Here is a 24,781-nt window from a genome sequence, read left to right on the forward strand (position 1 = left end):
GATGAATAAACAAAACAAAATAACGAAAAAAAACATATTGCGCGAAATGATTTGAAAATCAGTTCAACCATGACCGCGCGTGCATTTAATATTATTCTTGTTCGTTCCGTAAAGCCGTAAAGCGGCAGGTAGAGCGACGGGATTAAAAATTATTCTGAGAAATAATAGAAACAGTACACGATACACCCAAGCTCAAAATTACATTAATGTCGTTCATGTCTATGTTTATAAAGACTCGTTGTTCAGTTTTCTCTGTCTTCGGTGTAGAGACAAAGCATAATGTATATATCCAATTAAAATCATGTCCAATGTGTGGTATTATGCGCTTACCCTGAAGCTTTTTCTCCGTTTCCCAGAACTTTTGTAATTCAGTAAAATACTTGTCCAATATGAACACTTTAGAAAGGCCCAGTGTGGCCATTGTGTTTCAACGTTAACCAATAAATAATTGAAAATGTTGCGCGCGCTCCACACACCGTTCTTATCTTTTATATACAATCATGAATGCAGCATTATTGTTCACTTGGATTTATATTATATGTATGGCAAAGGCGATGTTTATTTTTGTAAAAAATAAATTTTCAATCCGCCATTATGCACAACCACAAAACAATTTCAAAGTTTTCTCTAAAAAAAAACAACAACAACGACGACGAACAACAACCAGACATACAATTCACTTGATGATAGGTCTTAGGTAAGATCGTAAACAACACAGACAATTTTTTATATCATGAATAACACGCTCAGTTCCACGAAATTTCGTTGAATTGGCACTTTAGATTAATTGATCTTGTGTTACCATTATCTTAATCATCATAAACGCAATTCCAAATAAATAAATTCGATAACAAAAACAACAACAACGACGACCACGACGTGCATACGCTTGCAAAGTGTTTCTTTGTTAAAATCGTTCTCTCAACTGAATGGTACGAACGATCAACAACATCAAATAAGCATTTCAAAGTGGTCGGAGGCCATTCAGGTAATATTACAGGTAAAATATAAAAGAAAACCGTTGAGCTCTTTTACTCTTTCAGTCTCTCATGACATTCAACAGTTCAGCACCACAGCGCGGTTGAATAATATTTTTCTTGTTGTATTAAATGCAGTTGTCTTATATTTTAGGTACCACACGATACTCTTGTCGATATATAGGTACTTCACGACTTACACCTTAACACATGGACGTATATGAATCTGAAAGATTATGCCTCTTATATTCGAATTCGTTTGAACATTACACGTACAAATGTCCTCAGCTTCGCAAGAATCATGATTCAACTTACTTATACCAATGCATATATAAAACAACACTTGTACACGACGGACCAATGTTCCATGGATGATTATCATTATTTTTACCTTTTCTCTTTCAACGGCGATTCTGAATGTTTTTTTTATTCAAATATTTCTGATTTTATTATTTTCTCATGTCTTCTATTGTGAACTCTAGCAGAAGAAAAATCTAAACAACAACTTAGATGATGAATATACCGTCATCATCATCATCATCGTCGTCATTCTCTCTAATTGTTATAGATCAACATGGCGCATCCATATATACACAGAGATGATGGGTTGTGGATGGTGTGGAGGAGATTCTTTATTGTTATTATGTATAACGAATGGATGGTAGTAAACAAAGACAAAAAGAATTTATTTTTAGTTCAAAATTTTGATCTTATGTTTTCCAGTTGTACGAGAGTAATTCTTTGAATGCAAAACTAGAGAGGATGAATGGTGAAACAATATTTAATTCGTAGTTGTTTTATAGCTACTTTATGGACGTATGCATTCTGTATTTGTGGTTAGGGTAATTTCAGTTTCAAAGTCAAGTTGTGGTAATGCTTTATTTGTATCAATGGTAGAACAATTTCTGTTGTTGTTTCGTAACTTTTGTTCTCGTACATGAATTTAATGCATAACACGTTTCATTTAAAAAAAAACGAGGGAAAACATTTAGGTTCGTCGCTTTTGAGATCTTTCTAATTTTATTACTGGCCATCTCTCAATGATATCACGATTTGTAGCTGGAATTTTCTTTTATAACAAAAAAATTATGACAAAACTATTAAGTTATAAGATTTAGTATCAACCACTAAGCGATACTTTAAACAAAAAAGGTTAAGGAAACTCGAAATATGTTGTTGGATGGAAAATGTCTTAAGGAATGTATTCAGAAAACTCTTCTTTTCTTTGTTACTAAATAAACAACGCCAAGACAGCAGTTTCAATTTATTATTGCATGCGCAGACATGTTCAACATTGATGTATTAGCTCAAAAATTTTATTCTTGCATTTAGTGATTATTTCCCGAACCCCGTCTGTGTCAGTTGGAACGAAATATTGTATCAGGTTCTCTCTAATTACTAATTAAAGAGAACCAACTTTGTATCAGGTTCTCTATAACTAAAGAGAACCAATTTAGTAACATTTCCTGTATGCTTTTGATGCTGTACCTAAGACTAAGATTTACAAAGTCTCTACGGGCCACAAATTTAAAAAAAATCAGTTCCTCTGTGCGTGTCAAATATAATCCCCAGCGGCGACTGCACACTTACAAAATAATTAAAGAAGTAAAAACATGCAAATGCATCAAATCAAACCTCTTGTCGTTCTGTACGTTTCATTCCGAACAACAACTTTGATAATAAAAAAAAAATAAAAAAAAACCATCACAAAGAGTCAGATTCTTCAACTTATATTTATGTAAATTTACAGATAAACGAGAATAGATCTAATCATCGGACAAATGCAATGCACTGTGGAATTTCTTCGTGTTATGCAAATTAATTCTTTTACTTTAATTGTTTGTTTGGATTGCACGTTTGAAAAAATATGTGGCATATCCAAATAGTCTTACGATTCATAACAAAAATGACTTGAGATTCATTGGGATTTGTACTTCTGCTCGGATCGATGCAGCAAGTAAATTCTAACCACGTTTCGTAACGAATGGAACTGATTGCCTTCGGTAAGCTTTTTTGTAGCATGGAATAAATAACGCGCTGCTATATATTTATATTCGAGAATTCTCTTTCAAATAAACACGAAAACAGAGACAAACCCAACACAAGGAACCTGTTCCACGAAGTTTAATGCCCACTATTTTCAACATGAAAATTTTACATGATTCAGAAAGGTATAAATAACATTAGGCCATGGATTTTTAAATTAAATTTAATGCAAATAAACGCAACAGAGACAGGGTGGAGCGGTTTTCACAATTTATTGGAATACACACATACAATGGTGGGTAGGGGTAACTTAATCTATGTTTCATATTCCGCGATAATCTATGTGAGAATTCGAACTTGTATGCAGGGAACAAGATAGTTTTGAAACTACCTTCTTAAGCACATACTGGAAACAAAATGATAAAAAGGATTTTTCTTTTCTAAATCTCTCATGTAACTTCATAAGAAACGGTAACCGTATCGAGGTGTACTCAATGAATCTATTACTTCTTTTGCTAAAAGTGTCGCAAGAAGTCTTAGTATTTTACACAAAATCTTTTACTTCATTTGTTTTTACAGTTTTTCTTATGACTTTCCATAGATCATCGTAATTTTTTTCGTCGTTTTCGAGAACAGATTATTAGCCGTTTCTGAAAGGGTTCCGTATTGTGTTGACAGTTTGCATCGGAGCTCTAGACAATTTAGACAAATCTTTGTAATTGAGCGAGAAATTCTTTAAATGGACCATTAAAGGCTCAAAGAAAAACGTATTCCATGGTTTCACATAAGTATTCATAAATAAGCACACACCATGGCACGATTATGCGGATATAAACTTATACGCCATCGAAACAGCGATGCTTATGTACGGTATACGAACACCACAATCATTTTATGTTATACCTTTGACCAAGCGCGCGGGTCGTATATGTATAAAAACACAATTTTTATTTTCAAAAATTCAAAACAACATCATATTTCTTATGGTCTCGTAATTTATCATTTTATTATACTTTTGTCTTTTTTATCCGTTCTTATTTTGTTTTAACAGTGTTTGCTGCTGTCTGCATCACGGTGTTGTGTAAATGGATTATTGCTTAGCCTCCAAACACAACCAACCAGTCTTAGTGGCGGTACGAAATGTTATTATTATGTGCAACAAACATCTCAGTCTATAAAGTTCATTTTATTTATTATTTATCTGCACATTTTATTATGTCAACACAATTTTATTGAATTTATTGGAGGAAAGAGCACGGTAAAAATCATGGGAATAAATACATTAATGAACTAGAAAGTGTTGGCAATGTTGCAAATTTCTAGTTTTAATAAAAGTTTAATACTTACTAAACACCACGAAGGGAGAACAGGTTTTACCATGTGTGGAAGGGCAATAATAATTACGCAAGAAAAAAATAATGATCGAGTGGAGTGATGGATGGATGGATGGATGAATTATGTATGGATAATATAACAAGTACAAAATTCTGAAACAAATAAATAAATTTGGACAACACGACACACACGTTAGCTGTTGACACTGTATAGTCTAGCACTTTAGCAACACATTAACAGCTCCATTACCAGTGCTATAAAGATTGTCATAATTTAAAGATCATTTTTAATAGAGTCCAGTTCAGAATGTGAGGGAATATGTTTGTGTATGTAGATCATTGTATCCAGGACGGAACACCAGCGCCTCATACAAAAAATGCAGCTGTAGCAGCTATTCTAGATCCCCTGTGGAAATAAAAGTCCCAAAAGTTCGAAATACGTAGTCTCACGGTCTCAAGTTCCGTATACTGTGAGACCATAAGACTAAGTATTTCGATCTTTTAGGACTTTTATTTTCACCAGGGATTACCTGGAGACAAAGTTACTTGCTACAGGTAAGAATGTGCTCGTCACATGACTAGGGATAAAGAGCTGAAAAATAGAGTTTTTGTGTGAATTTTCCGAGGCGTAGCCAAGGTCCATCCATAAACACACGAAAACGAGACTTTTCGTGGTTTTTTTAGGTTAGCTTTGTGACAACTGTTTTGACACTATTTAAGAGAAGAAACCGCTATTTTTACAATGATCTACACCCAAGCCGAGGATTCAGCCGATTTAAAAAAAATAGCTCAGCGATTAACTCTGAATCTCTCATTTCAGTTTTTTAGTCATTTTTCATTTTTATTGGAAGTTATTTTTTTGGTTCTTTCAGTTCTTTGTTTAATTTAATTTAATTTTTTTTGAAGTTTGGCTGTTTTTTTAGTTTTTGGTCAATTTGAGACGTTGGGACCATTTAATTGTAGAAATAAACGTGAACCATCGTACATTGGTATTGTTCCACTATATCGTTGTGTAGTTTTTGATTCTTTAAATTTATTAAGGGATCTGGGATCATCAATGAAGGACGTCCACTCAATTTCATGTCTCTGTTGCACGGCCTGCAGGCACTTTGCCTTCGATGTCACGAATAACCATTATACAACTCAGCATCATAATGTGAAAAATCGTCACACTCAGTGCAAAGTGCTCTATTAGGCACACTCAACGTGACTGAACCCATTGTCATCTCACGCCATATTTATTGTTTAATTTTGTTTTAATTATTTTGATCATCAGTAAACTTTTCAGCACCTACATATTGGCTTGTAAGTGGCGCAAATAGAATTTTAGGTTCAATGGTAGACAGTAGGGGTGATCGATTTCGCGAGCGCGAAAGAAACCGGTCCACAAAAAATTCTAGTTGCCCATAGAATCCGAAAAACCCATTTTCAGACTTTGGTCCGGAACAACTTCAGGTAGCAATAAATCGATTACTAAAAATTTTGGCACATTACAATACAAAAAATTCCAAAATCTTATCTAACTACCTTTCACAACACAAAATCGACCGATTTTTTAGTGTAATTTAAAATTATTGAAGCTTCCAATTTTCTCTGAAAATCGACGTCGGCGAACTTTGGCTACATGCCAAAGTCAGGTTTTCACTTTTTTTTATCTTTTTATTTTATTATTATATATTGGACTCTATAGAGTAGAAAAAATAAAAAACAGGAGAAAAATATCGTAAAGCTTTTTTTCGTAAAGTCGAGAATGGTCCCATGTGCCCCTACTAGCAAATTTTCAGTAATCGATTTATTGCTACCTGAAGTTGTTGGACCAAAGTCTGAAAATGGGTTTTTCGGATTCTATGGGCAACTAAATTTTTTTGTGGACCGGTTTCTTTCGCGTCCCGCGAAATCGATCACCCCTAGTAGACATATATATTTCAATCCAATCAAAATGAAATTGGACAATATGTGATCAAATTCATAAATAATGAAAATCAAATATCGCCGCTAACGGGGAGGTGCGGTAATCATGGTTTGATAGCGAAATGAAACGCATTTCTGTGTAACAAAATAATTTGAGATAAAAAAGTCTTCGCAATTCGATTAATCTTTTCGAAGAAGAATTTCTATTTTAATCAAAAACGTACACTATATTGCACTTACCATACCAATTATTCATTCAAAAATAATCACATTGATTTATTTTCATTTAAGTTCGCAAGAGTACACTGCGCAAACATTACATGGAATTGTTCTATGACTTTTTTGTAAACCATGCTTGTTTCAAAAAATGAAACAAAACGAAACAAATCAAAATAAAACAAAACAAAACAAATCATGTTTCGGCCACTTGGCAACAAATTACAAGATCTGTTTTAAAGATTAATACATGGATTTCGATTATCACTCTTTCCAGGTAGCATCATTGAGATTGAACTTAGAGGTAAACAAAGTAAAATTTTAAATTTTGTAATTTAAATTGCTTCGAAACAGCTAAAAACAAATTGTTTTTCCGTGGGAAATCTACGGAAAACAAATTTAATTTGTGCTGTTTCGCGACCTAATACTTACAATATTTTTATGTTTCACTTTGTTTACCTCTAAGTCCAATCATAATTAAGCTACCATAAAAGAATAATTAACGAAATCCAAATATTAATCCTTAAAACAGATCTTGTAATTTGTTGCCAAGTGGCCGAAACATGTTTTGTTTTGATTTGTTTTGTTTTGATTTGTTTTGATTTGTTTTGATTTGTTTTGATTTGTTTTGATTTGTTTTGTTTTGTTCCACTTTTTCGAAGCAATGTTGGCAACTTACAATAAAAGATCTCACAGAATAATTTCGTGTGTATGAAAAGTCAATGCACACCTGATTTCAACTTCTAGGATTTGTATTAAAAAATCAACGTTGATGTGATCATTTTTGAATAAACGTTTCGTGAGTGCAGTGGTGTTATGTTTTCGTTCGAATAGAAACCATGTTTCGAAATATGTGAACAATCTGCAAGACATTTTTCATCTCAATTATATATTGTTTTAGAGAAATGCTTTTCATTTTCTGTAAAACCACGATTCCCGCACCTCCCGGTGGCTCAACTAACACACTGCAATATTACATTAAATGCACCGTGTTCTAAGGATGGATGGATAAGAAAAATATTGAAAAGAGAACATACAAACTCCATCTTAACATATAGAAGGTAATTATTTGTAAATGTTCGTTGTTATGTGCGCCACGATGTATAGTTTTCACTGTGAGAGAGCTTGTGGTATAAATTACGGCGTATTTATGTTTGGTATAATTCACACTATTGACTGTAGTCGTGAATGAAAGTCATTTAATCAGATTTTTAATAGGATGCCACTTAGTCTTCAGGGTTTCGGATAAGTTGAGCTAGATAAATGGGATGAATCAACAATTTGAAGAATTCTTTTTAAGGGAAGTAACGAAAAAGATAGAGTTAGCTAATGATCACGAAAGAAAAGCTCTCAGATAGTTCAGCCATCTATCGAAAATGATGAATAGCTAAAAATGTTGATAATAAATATTCGGTAAAGAAAGGTTTAAGTTTATTTTCATTGTGTTTGATATGAAAATACGTACAGTAGGTTTACCTAGAGTGTTTTTTTTTTGTATTTTTTAACCTTTTTTTATATTTCAAATTCCCGATGAGCTTGGAGCTATTTTGTTATGTATCACGGTGGATTTTTTTGCAGGAAACGAAAATATGTTCGAAAAAGTAAGTGTTGACAAACATATAGAGTTCAATTTTATTATTAAATTTCCAATTAATAAAAGTAGAAACTTGACAAGTACGAAAACATTCATGTGGCATCAAGAATTTGAGCGATTCCATACAAAATAATGAACGATTTTTGAAATATTTAAATTGAAGAACTCAGTAGCAAGGACAAATTTAAACAATTGTACACCAAATTATTAATATGAGTTCGATGAATCTCTTTAATTTCGATATTAATTTCAACTTTTATACGTAGAAAGTACTCACAATTCTTTCGAACAGAACACATCCAGATGATGATCAAACTTCAATCACAAATAATAATCAATTTCACAACAGCATTCGGTTTCTATCACCGATCATTTGGATTGTTATCTTAAATATTCACTAGAACACATCACAAAAATGTAAATGATCTTCCTTTTTTGCGTAACAAAATGACAAAAATATCGATTCGGTATCGGAGTTTAATATATCCGTTTAGCTTGTATATTTACAATCAACAAAATAAAAATTTGCACTCTGATCGGAAAACGAGCATTCACACACAAGACAAGACTGCATTCGTGACGAACGCATCTCATCACATTCTCGCAAAGTGCGCACATAAAGAAAAGACATATTTTTTTTTGGTCGTCGTTTTTCATTAAAGACAGATTTTTATACCCGTTTTGAAATGGTACTTTCTTGCAAGAGGATGACTTTACTTTCAGTCAGCGCATGTCTTGATCTTCTTCTTTTTTCGCTTGATAAATGCTTATGTAATTGTAGAATTACCATTAAATTCAATGAATAAATTATCAATTTATCAAACTACAAAATTTAGATCGATCCATCGAGTAAATTAATTCTAAAAATGTTGGTTTTTTCTTGTTAAATGCCACGGCCATATCAATCAAAACAGAAAAAGCTTGATTACTGAACATTATATCGCACAGTGAGGGTCCTCGATTTTATCACAAGCAATTTTTTTGTTTTTACTAAACTGTTCTGTCTCGAGTTACATTGTAGCAGTTTGTACAACTTTATGTGTTGGTATTTTCGGGAATTTCTCCGTTTATATATGTTTGACGGTTGAGCTTTTTTTTTTGTATTGAATAAATGTTATGCACACATGTGTTGTTTAAAGCGTAAACTTTATTGATGCATTGCCGTGGTATAAAATGCATTGATGCATGATGATGTGATGCACTTTCATAATTATACAATACATCAAAACAGAAGCAAATTTTAGTCCAAGAAAAATATTTAAGAAAAAAAATTTAAGACCAATTTATGCAAGTCGGTGAGTTCCATAGACCAATTTATTGGTCTCGATCTATCTATAGTTTTCAAAGCTTCAAAGAGCGAACTTCCACCAAAAACTCGAACAATTATTTTTCTCGATACTGCACAATAGATGGGTCATCCACACTGATAGAGCTGTATTTTGAACACACAATTTCCCTGCATTTTTTGTTTGACATTTTTTTATTTAATGCCAAAAGAATCTTCCATCAAAAACGACATGATCACGAACTCTGGTTAGTGTGTTCTGATAAATGAGGTGGAAACTGAAGTAAAAGATTTTTAATTAAACAGTACGAAAGAATGCACAGATTTAATAATTCTTGTAAAAAATTGTAGAACAAATCCTGAAATGTTGGAAATTATCACAGCTTTCATCAGGTATTTTTAAACAAAAAATCGAAGTTTTATTGGTGTGTGGTGTACTCTTAAAACTTAAAGGTTCAAATGGCAGTGGTACAGCTGAATTTTTTTTATAAAAATAATTTTTGACTGTTAAAATTTTGAATTTTGTATGAAAATTCAAAATTTTTTTCGTTGTTATGTTGGATTACCACACAAGCCTGTCTGTCAAAAAAATTTTATACAAAAATTCAGCTGTATATCAAGAGAGAATGAACCTTTTATCAATTTCTTGACAACGCAATGACGCTTGGACTATAGCATAATTGTCGAACAGTAAATTATGTTGGATATTCATTTACGTTTTTGTGTAATGTAAAGTCCACCATTCTCATCACGACAATCTCGTGTTTGTGTATATATACGAAAAAACAAATACCTTGACATGTCTTCAGTCCATGAGACCTATAGGGCAACTTTAGGAGAAAAGAAAATGTCACCGGCTGGCTGGTAGTTTTTAGCTATACACACTTCATGTCAATTCACGTTGAACAATTATTTCCTGTTTCAATGGCATTAAATCAATATTTTTGTCATTAATATGTTTTCTCAGACTGGTATCCATGGCTTTTTTTAGACTTTTTTCTAACTGTTTAGATGGTTTAAATGGATACTAAAAACGCACATGATATATTGCAGATATGTATTGATGTAAGTGAGGGTACTCCACAAAACGAACGAAATTCATGAGGAGGATTTGTATCTGCGAAAACAATTTGTTTCAGGAAGTGCGATTGATAATTTATGGGTACTTTAACATTCGCAGTGAAAGAGTCATGATTTCGTGTCGTTAAATTATTTGCTAAGGATGCAAAAATGAATTAAAATTTTATAGAATTTGATGGAATTTCCGTCTTGATGACGCTGTTTTTAGTTATTTTTAATTTTTTATTTAAAATTGTTATTTTTAATTTGACAATTTAATTTTCACTGATTCAGTTAGCAATACATCTCCCGTCCATTAGTTTCAAAACCTTTTAGGAATGGGTCGCTTCAAATGCCAGATGTTAAAATCTTAAAATCTATTATTTCTTTGTTTAAAGTAACGCTAAGTGTTTGGAACATGTTCCTTTACTTCATTTGCCTTAGCATATACTTTGCTATAATGATAGAACATTTGCTATAGATCATCATTTATTTGTCTTTGTTGATAACATATGGTTGGTCGTTTGTCGTTTCTAAAAGGTTCGTTATAGACTCTGGGGAATCCCCAGTGGGGATGGCCTTTAGAAATATTTTGACCTGGGCAGTTTCTGATAAATTGGTATCGGATAATCTGGCACACGGTGCCAAAAGAACGAACTTTTAAACTACGTAAAAGGTGAACTCGCACACGCAAGTTTATTGCTGCAAATGCTTTTTAGCCATGTCATCGACATAATGACTCCTTTTACAAAATTTTGGTATCGAAAAATCGTGTGCGAGTTCGTAGAAAATCGTGTAACCTTCTGATCCGGGCAGTCGCGTCTACTGTGTCTTTGCTTTGAGTGGTTGTCCAGAGCTGGCTTAGGTGGCATTCGAAGCTGGGACATCATACTAAGCAACGAAAACCTCACACAATTTCGGTGCCATAATTTTCTGCTACCCGAACATAGTGTTCCAGAGCTGGTATGGCATTCAACGGAATTAAATTTTTTGATTTTGACTCATTACTGATTCGTGAAAAGTCACCGTATATCATATACGGTATCCCATGAAAAGAGTGGCGCAGCCTTTGTGTTTCAACTTCTAAAATAAATGTTGTCGCTCATAGGTGTTACACTCCATTTATACTGAGTAATTTTATAACATTCGTCATTCAGTTGGACTGAATGAACCTAACAATATAATATTTAAAACAAAAAGGAAAGCACTGGAACTTTAAGAAAGTGATTCCGAATTGACTGCGAGCAGTCAGTTAGTCGTCGGATACTCTAAGAATTATTTTCCGTGTACGAAATAATTACTCACTGTAAACAAATTGTGTCTTATCTGACCAAGGGTCAAGAGAGATTACTTCAACGAACGTGTTTAGCTGTTCATGCTGAGCATATGTTATTTTCACAAATTTCAGTGTTCGAGTGAGAGTCGTTTCAGCGAATTCGTTGTGTGTAAAACTTTTATGAGCAAAACTAATAATGAAATTTTGGATCTCGAATTGTGTCGTTGGTTTGGTGTATTTGTTTGTTTTTTGTGATGCGAGTAAACACAGTGTTGGACATAATTATGATTATGGTATGTTCCTGAGCTTAAGTTAATTTTAGCAGTATCAAAACTTTTTTATCCTTTCAATGAACAAGGAAAGTACAGTGTAGTTTACCACTTCAATTGCATCGAAGCGGTTTTATTAATTCGTATTAGGCATAATAAGTTTCTGGATGTAAAGATGTACGAGTACATCAGATTCTGTTTCATATCAGACAAAAAGTGAAGCGGAAAAACACAATCCAAAATAGTTCTAAAAATGTCTCTCACGACCTTCTACTTATAACTTGTATTCTTTTTCGGTCTCTTCTAATAACTTTAACAGTAATATTGAGTGCAAATAAAGCAATTAAATGACTCCAGTAAACGTAATGTACTGAAAGTGGAGGGATCGATTAAAGACCGGGCGGCGTAAAATTTCTTAGACCACTGGTACATTTTAAAATGGAAAGTATAACGTTTAAAATCTAGCTAGAGCTTATAAACTGTGTGCTACTTGTATCGATCTTTGGATTGTTTACTATGTGTGTTGTGTTTGTAGACCAGCTGGCGAATTGAGCTGGAGGAAAACATTTCTTATCTCAAAATAATAGAAACATTGAGCAAAATTATTAGAACTCATAAGACGAATTATAAATTGTTTTTTATGATGGCCATCAGTTAGTATATGTATGATAAATGACGTCCAGTCAAGATGAGTGCCAAACCCACATTACTTCCTATCTTACCTATCTGTTTTTCGCACTAGCACTACTAGTCTAGCAGATGAAAGTGATTTTTCATTTTTGTTGAATTGAAAGTTTAATTAATGATGACGTTTACCCTTAAGAATTTTAAATTGTCTTTTGTGAATGAAAAAATTAATTATTTTATACTGTTTTTAAGCAATTCGACTCGCCTATGAAAGGACCTTCATCGACGATAATAATAAGATTCCGAAAAATTACACCATAATCTACAAGTATTTCGGTGCTAAATACAAGGAAATTGCATTTTTAGAGTTTGATGTAAATGTGAGTTAACAAATTTGTCCAACTACAATGTAGACTATTATTTAATTCAATTAGTTACAACATTTTAGGTGGAAAGTGATGGTTATGTGACTTCCTCCGGCAATCATAAATTTATTGATGCTCAAATTTACATAAAAAATGCGTTAAACGTCACTGCCACTTTACGAATTTATAGATTCGGACTCGTAGAATTGCCACAGTTCAATTGGCTTCGCAAAGATTATGAGACGAAGAGCATGACCTTCGTATACAAGAAAAATACCGACTCATCGAAAAAGAAGCCATTCGCCCAAAATGCTGTAGGACGACGTCGAGAAGGAGATTCGTTACTTCACTTTGAAAGTCGCAACATAACGAACAGTAGCCGCTTCCCGAGTCGAGCTTTTGAATATTCGGGATCTGATTTCATTACGTATGTTGGATTCTCCTTTAATGTAAAGTGAAAGATACGATAACCGGTACACGAAATGTTTAAGTTAAACTAAGCTAATATTTTCAGTCGCCCACGGCAATGGCTATGATTAACACATCCTTCATTGGCGAACAAGAATTCAACGCTGTTGCATATGATATGAACACCGAACATTTCGTAGCAAATATGTCAGTTTATGGTATCACTGGTCGAACTCTTAGACCATACCAATTTGAAGGTGTGATATAGGTGTTGACTGTTGGTCATGATTTCTTCGTGTAATCTTCTTGTAAAACTAACTTATTTGCAAATGGTACAACAATGAATTGAGATGTAACATTTGATGGAATTGCTAATAATTTAAATATAAGATGACGCCGTGTATACGTATAGCTTCTTTTGTGTAATTTTCTTTGCCTCAGTTACATTCGGAGCCTTTGAAATAAAAACATACTTGTTTCTTGTTTGTATGAGTGGATCAGCTGAAAAACAGCTAAACGAAATGTGTCACTTATTATAAAGTCGCCGACTGTTGCAACTTCACATGCACTTCTTTCGGAATTGAGGGCCACGGCATTTTTACCTTCCTAATTTTCTTCATTCGTCATACTTACCTGTCTAGTAAGTATGCGAAATAAATAAAAAAAAAAAAAAAACAAAAAAGAAAAACTGTGGCTAAGGCTTTGATTTTGGCAAAAAAAGAAGAAGAAAAAGAAAGTGATTTCGAATAGACTGCGGCCGGTCAGTCAATCGTCAGATATTCTAAGAATTATTTTCCGTGTACGAAATTACTACTCACTGTGAACAAATGGTGTCTTATCGGACTAAAGGTCAAACGAGATTACTTCAACGAACGTATTTAGCTATACATGCTGTGCATATTTTGTTTTCACAAGAACAGTTGAGTGAGAACCGTTTCAGAGAAGTCGTTCTGTGTGAAACATTTCTATACAAAACTATATTTTGCAGAAATGAAATTTTGGATCTTAAATTGTGTCATTGGTTTGGTGTATTTGTTTGTTTTTTGTGATGCGAGTAAACACAAATTTGGCCAACATGTTGAATATGGTAAGCCATTGTACACCTGTACAGAAAATGTTGGATTTACTAAGGTAAAGAATTGTGAATTGTGGTAGCAGAATTTTTCGTTAATTAACGGATGTGTATGAGAAAATTGTATAGCACGAAATACTGTGCTATGAATGGTACCACAACACAATATTCATGAAATTTATATGAAATACCACCAAATTGCTTTCAATTATTAACCTCGCTTTGGTAATACGAAGTCTAGCGCCGTACCGGCGTGATTCACTATGACTCACAAAGTGACACTTTCCTTATACAAAATATGTCATATGATGCCAATCGGCCCGAAATTCCCCATTCAGTTAATAAAGGGCATACAAGACGTATTCTGCAAAAATATTTGTAGGCCACAATGCTCCTAATTTTGCCATTAAATTGTTTGAAAGTTTACTTTATGTTAAGATTTAAACTTAAGAGTTTTATTTTACACGAAATTGTCTTTCGTCACAGCTCTGAATAATTGTGGAGCAGTTCTATGCTTTCGTTATTACAATAACATTACATAGTTTGTTTTATATTATTTTTGAAGGAATGTATCAATCTTATCAAAGGACTCTGATAAACGATATTAATAAGGCTCCGAAAAATTATACGATAATTTACCAGTATTTCGGAGCTAAAAACAAAGAAGTTGCATACTTGGAGTTTGATATAAATGTGAGTTGACAAATACACCTCGATTTGGACAATTTTTTTAGATAAAAAATACACTTTTTAGGTGAAAAGCGAAGGTTCCGTGTCCTCCTCCTATGGTAAAAAGATTGAAGCTAAAATTCACATAAACAATGCGTTAAACGTTACTGCCAATATTTACATTTATACAATGGGACTATCAGTAATGCCACAATTTAATTTTTACCGCGAACATTACGACACCAAGAGCATAACCTTTGTACACAAGAAAAATGCTGATTCATCGAAAAAACAGTTATTCGCTCAAAATGCAATAGGACGACGTCGGAAAGGAGATTCGTTACTTCACTTTGAAAGTCGAAACATAACGAATAGTAGCCGCTTCCCGAGCCGAGCCTTTGAATATACGGGATCTGATTTCATTACGTACGTTGGATTCTCCTTTAATGTAAAGTGAAAGATAAGATAACCGGTACACGAATTGTTTAAGTTAAACTATTCTAAAATTTTCAGTCGCCTACGGCAATGGCTATGATTAATACATCGTACGTTGGCGAACAAGAATTCAACGCAGTTGCATATGATATGAACACCGAACATTTCATAGCAAATATGTCGGTTTATGGTATCAAAGAGCGTGCACTCCAAAGACCATTCCAATTTGAAGGTGTAATATAGGTGCTGGTAAATGGATGACACGATTGAACCGCTGCGACCGCTGAGATTTTATAAAATAAAAAAGGATTTGAAAGAAGTCTGAGTCGACTTTTTTGTAAAAAAAACGAAGGAATTAATAGCTAGAATAAAATTAACCTTTCACAGGCAGTAAGTGAATAAACGGTATATTTTGCGGATCTATTACTTCTTTTTGTACAATAATTTGCGATAAAATGATGCGAAGTGCAATAACATGCATGCTAAATAAATGAGATTTCATTTGGTCAGAACTCTTCCAGGGGCGGATAAAGGTTTTCAGCGCCACGCCACAGGCAAACGGAATCTAAGCGCCAATTTTTCTATTTGAAATTCATACATAAATAAACGAACATTACGGCTTGTTCAAGACGAACGTTGCGTTACGGTGAGTATTGAAATGGATGATAGTGTTAAAATTCATTCTCGGCGTTTAATAGAGCATGGAATCATCTACCAACAACACCGCCATTTAAAGAGTTTTAAACATTCTTTATCTTGGACATATCACCATTTAAAAATGTCGAATTTTCGAATTGAGCTGGCTCTAGCTATGTGGTCAGGTTGTCGAGGGAAGCCACTTCAACACAAATTAACTTAGAATTAGTCCCTCTATCCGTTGCGACAACAATCTATATTCAAATTGACTCGTCGGTCCCGCACGGCCATGAGTGCCAGTTCTCCGAAACGGCTGTACGGGTATGCGAACTGAATGTGGTTCCTCGAGTCCCTCAATAAGAACATGAAGAAACATCGGAGGTGGTGTCGCGACTTTATTAAAGTTTGGATCAACCCTACCGTGACACTTCTTCAAGAAGAACGTTCAACTAAGTACGTTTTCTTCAATTTAATTTTTAGTATCAGCAAAAGTTCAACTTAGACAGACAAGCGATTGAGAACACGAGAGAAATGTAGTTGTAATTTCATGAACAAGCAGCTGCTAATAAATCTAGTCAAACATAACAATAAAATTAATGAAAAACTAATTCCCATATCAAAAGTTATGATTTCGAGTTATTTTAATGATAATGAAATTGCCAAATGGAATTTCAATAATCTCTTTTATTGTTATTTTTATGGCATTAAACCGACATTATTATTTAGAGTATGAGTGGATGTACATTGTACAATAATTTACATTTTTATGCTCGTTTTACACATGAAGTTTTATTATATATTCAAATCCCATGGTAGGCATATCCCATGAGTACATTAAATTGAAGATATCTACGTTTTTGTGCTGTCTCTTATTGTTATAAAATGTGGTATGACTATAATGGAGGTGCAGAAAGTATCTTTCATTTGATCATATTTAAGTAACATTTAATTAAAACTTTAGAATCAAGAAATAAAAAACATTCTATACCTGATTCCACCTGATATATAAAATGCGATGACCGATCTAAACAATACAAAGCAAACGGAGAATCGATACGAATGTTGTAATGGGAAAATAAGATACGAAAACCGCTCATTTTGAAATGGGTTACTAATGACGGTCATATGTTACAATTAAACTTACCAGTCGATGACACCAAGCTTCGTCTACGCTTACCACGGATGGGTAATGTATAAATTGCTGTTTTATTGTGTTGAAATCGTCGCATTCGAGATGATGTAGCACGAGGTGGTGAAGCGCTTTGTGGTTTTCGTTGTATTTTCGGACTCTTGCTGCTTGACAGTGGCCATGACGGCGGTGCTGATTGAGAAGCACTATTCAACGGGGAGGAATATGTTGTTATTTCAGATAATTGTTTTTGGTCAAATTTTGTCATACTTAATAGCTTTACGGTAACGGCAGAAGAAATCCGGTCGAATCCGATGTTTGTATAGAAACGATTCACATTCTTTGAGCACATCTGCACTGGTTCGAATCGACGTACGTTTATTCGGTATGCTAAACGGTCCCAATGGTTCACCGGTGTAAAGCGGAATGTTATTGAAAAATTCGGACGTTTTGCCATAGCTTTCCGGCGAACAGCTGCGCAGTTCGTTGTCATTGGTTTCGGCTGGTTTTTTCAGCTTTTCAATTTTTTTCTTTTCCACATTCGCAACATTTTGTTTGCAATTATTTCCATCATCTAGTCGTGGCTCAAATTTTGATTCTTCGAGGATTTTACGCAATGCTTCCAATGGTGCCAAGATATCTTGACATTGTTCGTATGTTTGGTCAGGTAACAACATATCACCATTATTGCTGTATACACTCGGTTAAGGTGTAGAATTATTGTGGTTTACTCCAGCATTCGCATTGGGTCAATGTAATTTTTTTTTGTTATTATTGTGAAATTCCACATTAATTCCATGAGTAAGTCCATACATATCAAATGAACAACTGGCTAGATAAATTCTTGTGCATATTTATCACTTGCAGTTTTTTTTTATTGTTGTGAATTTATCAGCAACGTGCTTGCATATTGTAAATGCATGTGCGAATTTCTTAAATGGGCAGATTAATATAGTTCGATGGTATTTCGATAATCGTTATGGCATTCAGCAGCACATCTGAAAAATAGTTTCTTTCGATTAAATATGGTATATTGCATTTTTGCTTCAATAATTTTTTTCTCTCCTTTGTTAAAAAGAGAAAATGCTTTTTCAGTAAAATATTGCAGCGATCGTTTACAGTTATATTTATAAGGATGAGAGAATTGTGAAACTGCACTATAATTCGCTTAAATAGATATTCGATTTTACAAAAAAGCAGGCACTAATAGTCCTGGACTATTTTTGGGAAAATAATTTCACATATTTTCTAAAATCTTCACACATTTTCCTAGGTTCGCGAAAATTCTTTAAAGTATGAAAAATAAGTGAAAATTCTGGAAAATTTAGGAAAATATGAAAAAGTGTTTTGCAGAAAATAGTTCTGCTCTGCTGAACTTTATTCGACTATTCGACAGTACGGTCGCAGTAGCTTGATAAGTTGTAGAAGAATATTGTAATGTTGATCGAGTTGTTGTACCAAAAATCGTTCGACGAAGGAAAGATAACCGAAGCAATGAAGATATCACGTGTGGTACCAGTCTACAAAAGGAAAGTATTGAAAACCGATATTAAAAATTACAGAGTCGTCGCAATTAAAATCCATGAAATGGCGGTGAATAAAAAAATAAACTCAGTGAAGTCGATCAACCTCGTTTATCCGAAGCGCAACATGGATTCTATCGATATTGGCATATGATGCGTTTGAAGACCGTTGTCAGTTGGATTTAGTACACGGAGATTTCAAGGTGGCATTCGATTCAGTTTGGATTCGAAGGTTGATGTTGAAGTTTGCAAAGTTTGCAAAAAATCAGCGAAATGGTTGTGTCGATATTTTTGGAGGGGACAAATCTAGAATTTTTAAGTCTCCAGTTTCCATCGGGAATGCCACCCGGAAGTTCGCTTGGTCCGTTGGCGTTTACTGTATTCATTAATGATATTGTGGACGTTATCATACATGTAAGACCGTTGATGTTTGCGGATGATATCCGACGTGAAAGTGATACAGTTCGGATGCAAATCGATGTCGACAATGTGCTGAAATGGTGTGATGAAAACCGTTTATACTTCAACCCCGAAAAGTGCTCCGTTTTCAGCATTTATCGAGACAATACATCTTTCATTGACACAAAGTATACAATGGGCGAACATGTCTTGGAGAGAAGAGACGAAAGTCAAGATCTTGGAATGTTGATCAATAGATGGTTTCATTTGGGTCAACACTGTGAGCTGACAGCAAGAAAGTGCAGGCAAATTGTTGCATGCATAAAACACTACTCAAATGGCAACTTCAAAATCGACACACAACGAACATTGTATTTGGCATACGTTAGATCGAGATTGGAATATGCATCGGTAATCTGGAACCCGACATCGGAAGTCTACAAGGACGACATCGAATCGATTCAAAAGGTGTTTGTCATCTATCTGCTAGACAGTCGCAGAAATGTTACTTCGTTCCGATTGGGACCATGCGAGCAAACAGGTTGGGCCTCAAAATCTTGAGTTGAGGAGGAAATTGGCGGACATAATGTTGTCATACGATATATTCAAAGGCAACATTAAGGACAGTTTGATCTCGTCAAAGTTTGTGTACAGTGAGAGTGAATATGATCTAATGATTTAATAAAAAGTTTTTGGGAAATCATCGCTATAAGGTTATTACACCAATTCAAAGTTAAAACGTTAAAAAGCTTCAAATTGCATGGCTTTATTGGAAAGCTAAGATGACAGCTCATTTCTTATAAGTTTCGAGATTGTAATCATCACCACTGGAATTAAAACCGTAAATGGTCATAATTGCAGCTCTTGATTATGTGCTCCATCTCACATATGAAAAATGGAAAGTTTATGTGAAACGATGTATTCTGTGAAACTTTAATTGTGGACGCCGTTGAATTTTAAGTTAAATAACCACATCCAAAATAGAACCCTTATATGGCATTGACTTAACTGGTTATTGGTAGCCCGTCCGGCTATAAACCTCTTTCCACTGAGAAGAAAAACCTCATCTTGTTTTATTTCCTGAATAAAAATGCGTAGACAAATACGAACCGCTAACTGTTGCTCGCCAATTATAAATATCTGTGATCGGACATGCCTAATAAATTATTCAACTTGAAACCATTGACAATGTCATCAAATATTTTTCTTTTGGCTGGAGTCAATATCCATAACACACTCATCCCATTAATATGATCTAGATCGAGTCTAATATGCCCATATAAACCTATAATGCTACACTCTCAACAGCTGTCAATCTCTGTTGCACCGAACCATGTTTTTCTATCATTTAGTTACGCCGCCATAAGGAATACGATTGGAAATTCCTGTGAAATCACACACAGCAAAATAAAAGCAGATATGTGACTGTCATGGGCAAGAGAAAAAACGGAATATAACTTTATCTAATTTCGCAATACTCAAACGTTCAGAATATTTTATAACCGCATGTTCAACTTGTGGTCTTAGACGATGTGAGTGAAATGGTCGTATAACTTAATTCCGATTCTTCAAGCAATGTCTTACTCACTTGCATATTACATCTACCATCTGATTGATATGCGATTCGAATTTCCATACTTTGATGCTAATTGGATTGATGTGCGAGACATGGTTATTATAACGACTAAACAATGAACGCATTATTGATAGGGAAAGTTGTATTTATATAAGGCAGTGTTTATCGTCCTGGAAAATTGAACCATTCGATCGATCTCATTAAACAAATTTTTTGTATTAAGACAGAAAGAGTCATTAAAGTGAGTTTGAAATAGATGCAGCCAATCTTGAAATGAATCTCACTTACATCGCGAAGCTACGAAGGTGTCGAGAAATAATGCCAAAATATTTCTACAGGCTCTGCCTCCACCCGTATAATTAACTTGAGTGCAAGCGCGTTCAACGAGCGAATTAATTTGATTCTTCGACACTATTAACACCAGAGACATAAGTTAAATTCTTTCTAAATTGACATGACAAGATGTAGAACTAATGAAGACGTGAAGTTTATTATCGAAAACGTATTCCTGACTCTCCACACTGTTTAACATACAAGAAAAAAAAAATCATCAAATTAAAAGTGTCTCGTAAAATGTAAATGTAAATATAAGAAACAAATCTTCTCATTTACATTTTACGTATACCGTGGTGTGTGGTCTGCCGTATCAAGATAATAATCAGTATATTTTGAACAAAATCTTTAAATGTACATTTAATACGGCACCAAGGCAACTATAAGCCACATAGAGTCTTCACCTGGGTGTATATCAACAATATCGTGTGTGTATGTTTGTTTGCACATTACACGAATGATGATTATAAAATTGTTCAATAAAGTAAATATAATTTTTGATCTTTCGGTCAGCCATATACACCGCACAATAATCTTCGATTCAAAAATAATAAATGTTTATTAATAAGATACGCTGGAGATTATGGCTAAAGGAGAAACATGATATATTGAGATAGTCGGATCAACGTGTGGTTAAATCTTGAATTGGTTGCGGTTGGTAAGTCAACATTTTATAACTTGAATAATAAATTGAGGGACATTATCCATATAGTGTGCAGCAGTCTGTTATCAAGATTTTCAGAATAATCAGTGAAATATTGACTATGGACTATGTTGTCTTGATAACAAAAGTAGTATACAAAACAACGAAGAAGTAAAAGATTCGATAATCATGTCTGTGTTTCATGTCTTAAAAAAGCTAAGAACAAGAATTTTCTGTTTCTTTCTGAAATTTCCAGTCACGCGCTAATATCAGACAAAGAATCTAACTGTAAGTAGATTTCACTACTCCACAAATATCCATAAACAAATGTTGATTAATCAGCTGCGAGTCCGAAAGCCTACCGGCAGATTTTCGTCCTGATTATAAAGCACGAATAAATAAAATTCTACGACGTCAGAAGCACAAAAGCTAGGGACTATTTTCTTGGGATTTTTTTCCCCAATTTTATATAAAATTTCTCAGAATTTTCCCTAAAATATATTTTCAGAAAATTAAGGAAAAGTCTGGAAAATTAAAAAAAAAATCGAAAATCTTAGACCAAAGTGGAAAAAAAATTCAACGGAAAATACAATTTGTATTGTATTGTATTGTATTTGGATTGTAAAGCGATTAACTGTTTCCATCTAAATACTTTCTCTAAAATGAGATAACTTCCCTAGGGTCGAAAGCAAGAAAACTCTTCTTTTCATCCCTTGTTATGTTAAAGTCTATACTCTATATACAATCTTCTATACAAACTTTAAGCTAAACATTGTCGTCCTTTCTTAAACTGTCTCACCAAAATTATCACTTCCAAACAATATCGACTGTTTTGGTGCATGTTTTGAACAAATGAAGCTCTTATTAACTTGAGTTTATCACTTGCGATTCTATTTCCTGTTAAAAAAATGTACAGATAATCAATTGAAGTAATAAAAGCGCATCATTGATACCCAGATAGACTTGAATTTTATAGACCTGCCACACACAGATATGTTCTTAATGAGGATTACATTTCTTGTTGCAGAACCTTTCTAATTACAGTTGTAAGTGAATGTGAACGATTTTATTGAGTCGCAGTCGAGTTACAACAAAAATCCGTACACATGCTTCGAATCTAACTTAATCGTATACGACCATATAAAACGGCAGTACAAAAATGTAGATCTTGTAAATCTGCAATAAAATTGCTCAACTCTTAATATAGAGACACGTCTCAACGATAAATCAATTAGCAATGTAATTCATAAAATGGCTTGAAAGTTAGCTACTTACTTAAACATTAATTCAACGTGCAGACAGAATCGCTATGCATTTATGATTTATTTCGCACTTTTTATTGGATTTCGATTTGAGTATCTCCGGTTACCTAATGGTTTTAATAATAATGATATTGCATCATTGATGTTTCTGTTTCATTTGTTACAACCACCCGTCGTTGACAAATTATATGTCCTCTTCAGGACTTTTCCGTATTTTTGTATAACCAATGGCATGCTCTGTTTCACAGGGGGGTCCAAAGTTCAGCTGGAGATGTGTTTTCCTGGTCCGGAAGGCTAAAATATTGGACCCGTATTTTTTTTTAGAATTATAAAAATTAATTTAGGCATGGGGAGCGAGGCATTTGTTCATATACACAAATATTTTAGCCTTCCGGACCAGGAAAACCCATCTCCAGCTGAACTTTGGACCCCCCTGTGAAACAGAGCAGGCCTAATAACCATGCAATTAACATTTTCTACAACGCAATGGAACGGTGAGAGAGAGGAACCTTTCTTTAAGTTTTCAAACTCAAGTAGATTACCCTTTTAGGAACTACTTACTCGATGAAGATGACATAAATTAGCAGTTTGACCTGACTCATGACGACTCATGGTGTTTTGTCTAGTAATCAATTATTTGTAAGGAAAGCTTTTCTCTTGTGATATTATCTGTTACTCCGTTTGAATGAAATATTTTCAACAACTTGGTATGAAATCTTTTACAGTGGGTTTTTTTTTAGTTCGGAACATATCTGAGATTTTTTAGAGTTTTAAAAGTCATCGATGTTCCCAGTCAATAAAGTGTTTCCAGGTTATAATATTTTGGTACAAATTTTGAAAATCCCTTAGCGAATTCAAATTTCACGCCAAAATATCATAGACTGGGAAACACTTAATTCACTGGGAACATCGATGACTTTTAAAACTCTGATAAATCTAAAATTGTTCTTTTTAAATATGAACACACTGTACTTCATCAATTTTTTTAAAATATGGTTCTATAAAAGACCGAGCCAGAGTTCATCGGATATTTTTACATAGCTGTCTATAAGAGATGACACATCCGTCTGTAAAAGGTGAGTCATGAAAATGTTTATATAAACTTAAACACTTGTTTCAAATTTGCCCTGAATGCCTTCCATTCATATAAATCGTTCTGTTCTGTCTGTTCTCTAGCCACAAAGTAACAGGAGAAGAAAAATGGTGCCATTGAAATAATATCGAAATAAAATATCCCAACCTATAATAACTTTAGATTTACATTCAATTAAAAGTACCGAATTATTCTCATTGAAAACGTTTCGCATACGGCAGGCAGAGTTACATATTTATATTAATTAAAGATGAATATCTGGCGGTTTATTTCGATTTATATTTTCATTGAAGTCACATATTATTATGCTTTGCACGAATTTATCTATTTCTATCTTAAGTTGGCTCTGTCTTCAATTAAAGACTCGAATGTTAAAAATGGAAGTGAATCTAAGCTGCTAATAGTCAGTGAAAAAGTTGATATAGAATGTTGTGCGAAGCCGAAGTCTAATCCCCACTAATTCTTTTTTTTAAGCCCTACCTTATATTTTTAAATTATTTATTGTTAAAGTCTACGGTAGGCTTGCGAAATGCAAAAGAATTGTGTCTGGAAAAGAAAAATGGTCTCCCAAGTCAATAGTGTACAATTTCACCAGAGTTACATACAATTGCAATTGCTATACAATCGAAAATAGTGAAGAAATTGATATGTAATTGTTTTTCCATGCAATTTCTATGAATGTAATGAAATCCTCCCGAAATTAA

General features: G+C 33.8%; 3 protein-coding genes across 3 annotated transcripts in view; 2 read left to right on the forward strand and 1 right to left on the reverse strand.

Annotated features, from left to right (window-relative positions):
• Positions 1 to 24,781, reverse strand: part of LOC119082321 (unconventional myosin-IXb) — an 88,073-nt gene that overhangs the window by 38,831 nt on the left and 24,461 nt on the right. Inside the window, exons 2-3 of the mRNA XM_037191821.1 lie at positions 17,519 to 18,246; positions 17,264 to 17,454 (exon numbers count right to left, since the gene is read on the reverse strand). Coding sequence (XP_037047716.1) covers positions 17,264 to 17,454; positions 17,519 to 17,925 — 598 coding nt within the window. The 5' untranslated portion in view covers positions 17,926 to 18,246. The remainder of the gene's footprint in view (positions 1 to 17,263; positions 17,455 to 17,518; positions 18,247 to 24,781) is intronic.
• Positions 11,630 to 13,665, forward strand: LOC119082325. Its single transcript, XM_037191826.1, has 4 exons — positions 11,630 to 11,931; positions 12,787 to 12,914; positions 12,983 to 13,348; positions 13,414 to 13,665. Exons 1-4 carry the CDS (start codon positions 11,835 to 11,837, stop codon positions 13,573 to 13,575), a joined length of 753 nt encoding a protein of 250 aa, XP_037047721.1. The 5' UTR covers positions 11,630 to 11,834; the 3' UTR covers positions 13,576 to 13,665.
• Positions 14,057 to 15,902, forward strand: LOC119082326. The gene is made up of 4 exons (XM_037191827.1): positions 14,057 to 14,394; positions 14,945 to 15,072; positions 15,134 to 15,496; positions 15,562 to 15,902. The coding sequence occupies exons 1-4, from the start codon at positions 14,298 to 14,300 to the stop codon at positions 15,724 to 15,726; spliced, it is 753 nt and encodes a 250-aa protein (XP_037047722.1). The 5' UTR covers positions 14,057 to 14,297; the 3' UTR covers positions 15,727 to 15,902.

Source organism: Bradysia coprophila, unplaced genomic scaffold, assembly GCF_014529535.1.
Source record: "Bradysia coprophila strain Holo2 unplaced genomic scaffold, BU_Bcop_v1 contig_415, whole genome shotgun sequence".
Lineage (NCBI taxonomy): Eukaryota > Metazoa > Arthropoda > Insecta > Diptera > Sciaridae > Bradysia > Bradysia coprophila.

Coding starts and splice junctions, on each gene's coding strand:
- LOC119082326 (XM_037191827.1), top strand. CDS start 14,298: ATGAAATTTTGGATCTTAAATTGTGTCATTGGTTTGGTGTATTTGTTT. Junction 15,073..15,133: donor ACTTGGAGTTTGATATAAAT/GTGAGTTGACAA, acceptor TACACTTTTTAG/GTGAAAAGCGAAGGTTCCGT. Junction 15,497..15,561: donor ACGTTGGATTCTCCTTTAAT/GTAAAGTGAAAG, acceptor TAAAATTTTCAG/TCGCCTACGGCAATGGCTAT.
- LOC119082325 (XM_037191826.1), top strand. CDS start 11,835: ATGAAATTTTGGATCTCGAATTGTGTCGTTGGTTTGGTGTATTTGTTT. Junction 11,932..12,786: donor TGGACATAATTATGATTATG/GTATGTTCCTGA, acceptor ACTGTTTTTAAG/CAATTCGACTCGCCTATGAA. Junction 12,915..12,982: donor TTTTAGAGTTTGATGTAAAT/GTGAGTTAACAA, acceptor ACAACATTTTAG/GTGGAAAGTGATGGTTATGT.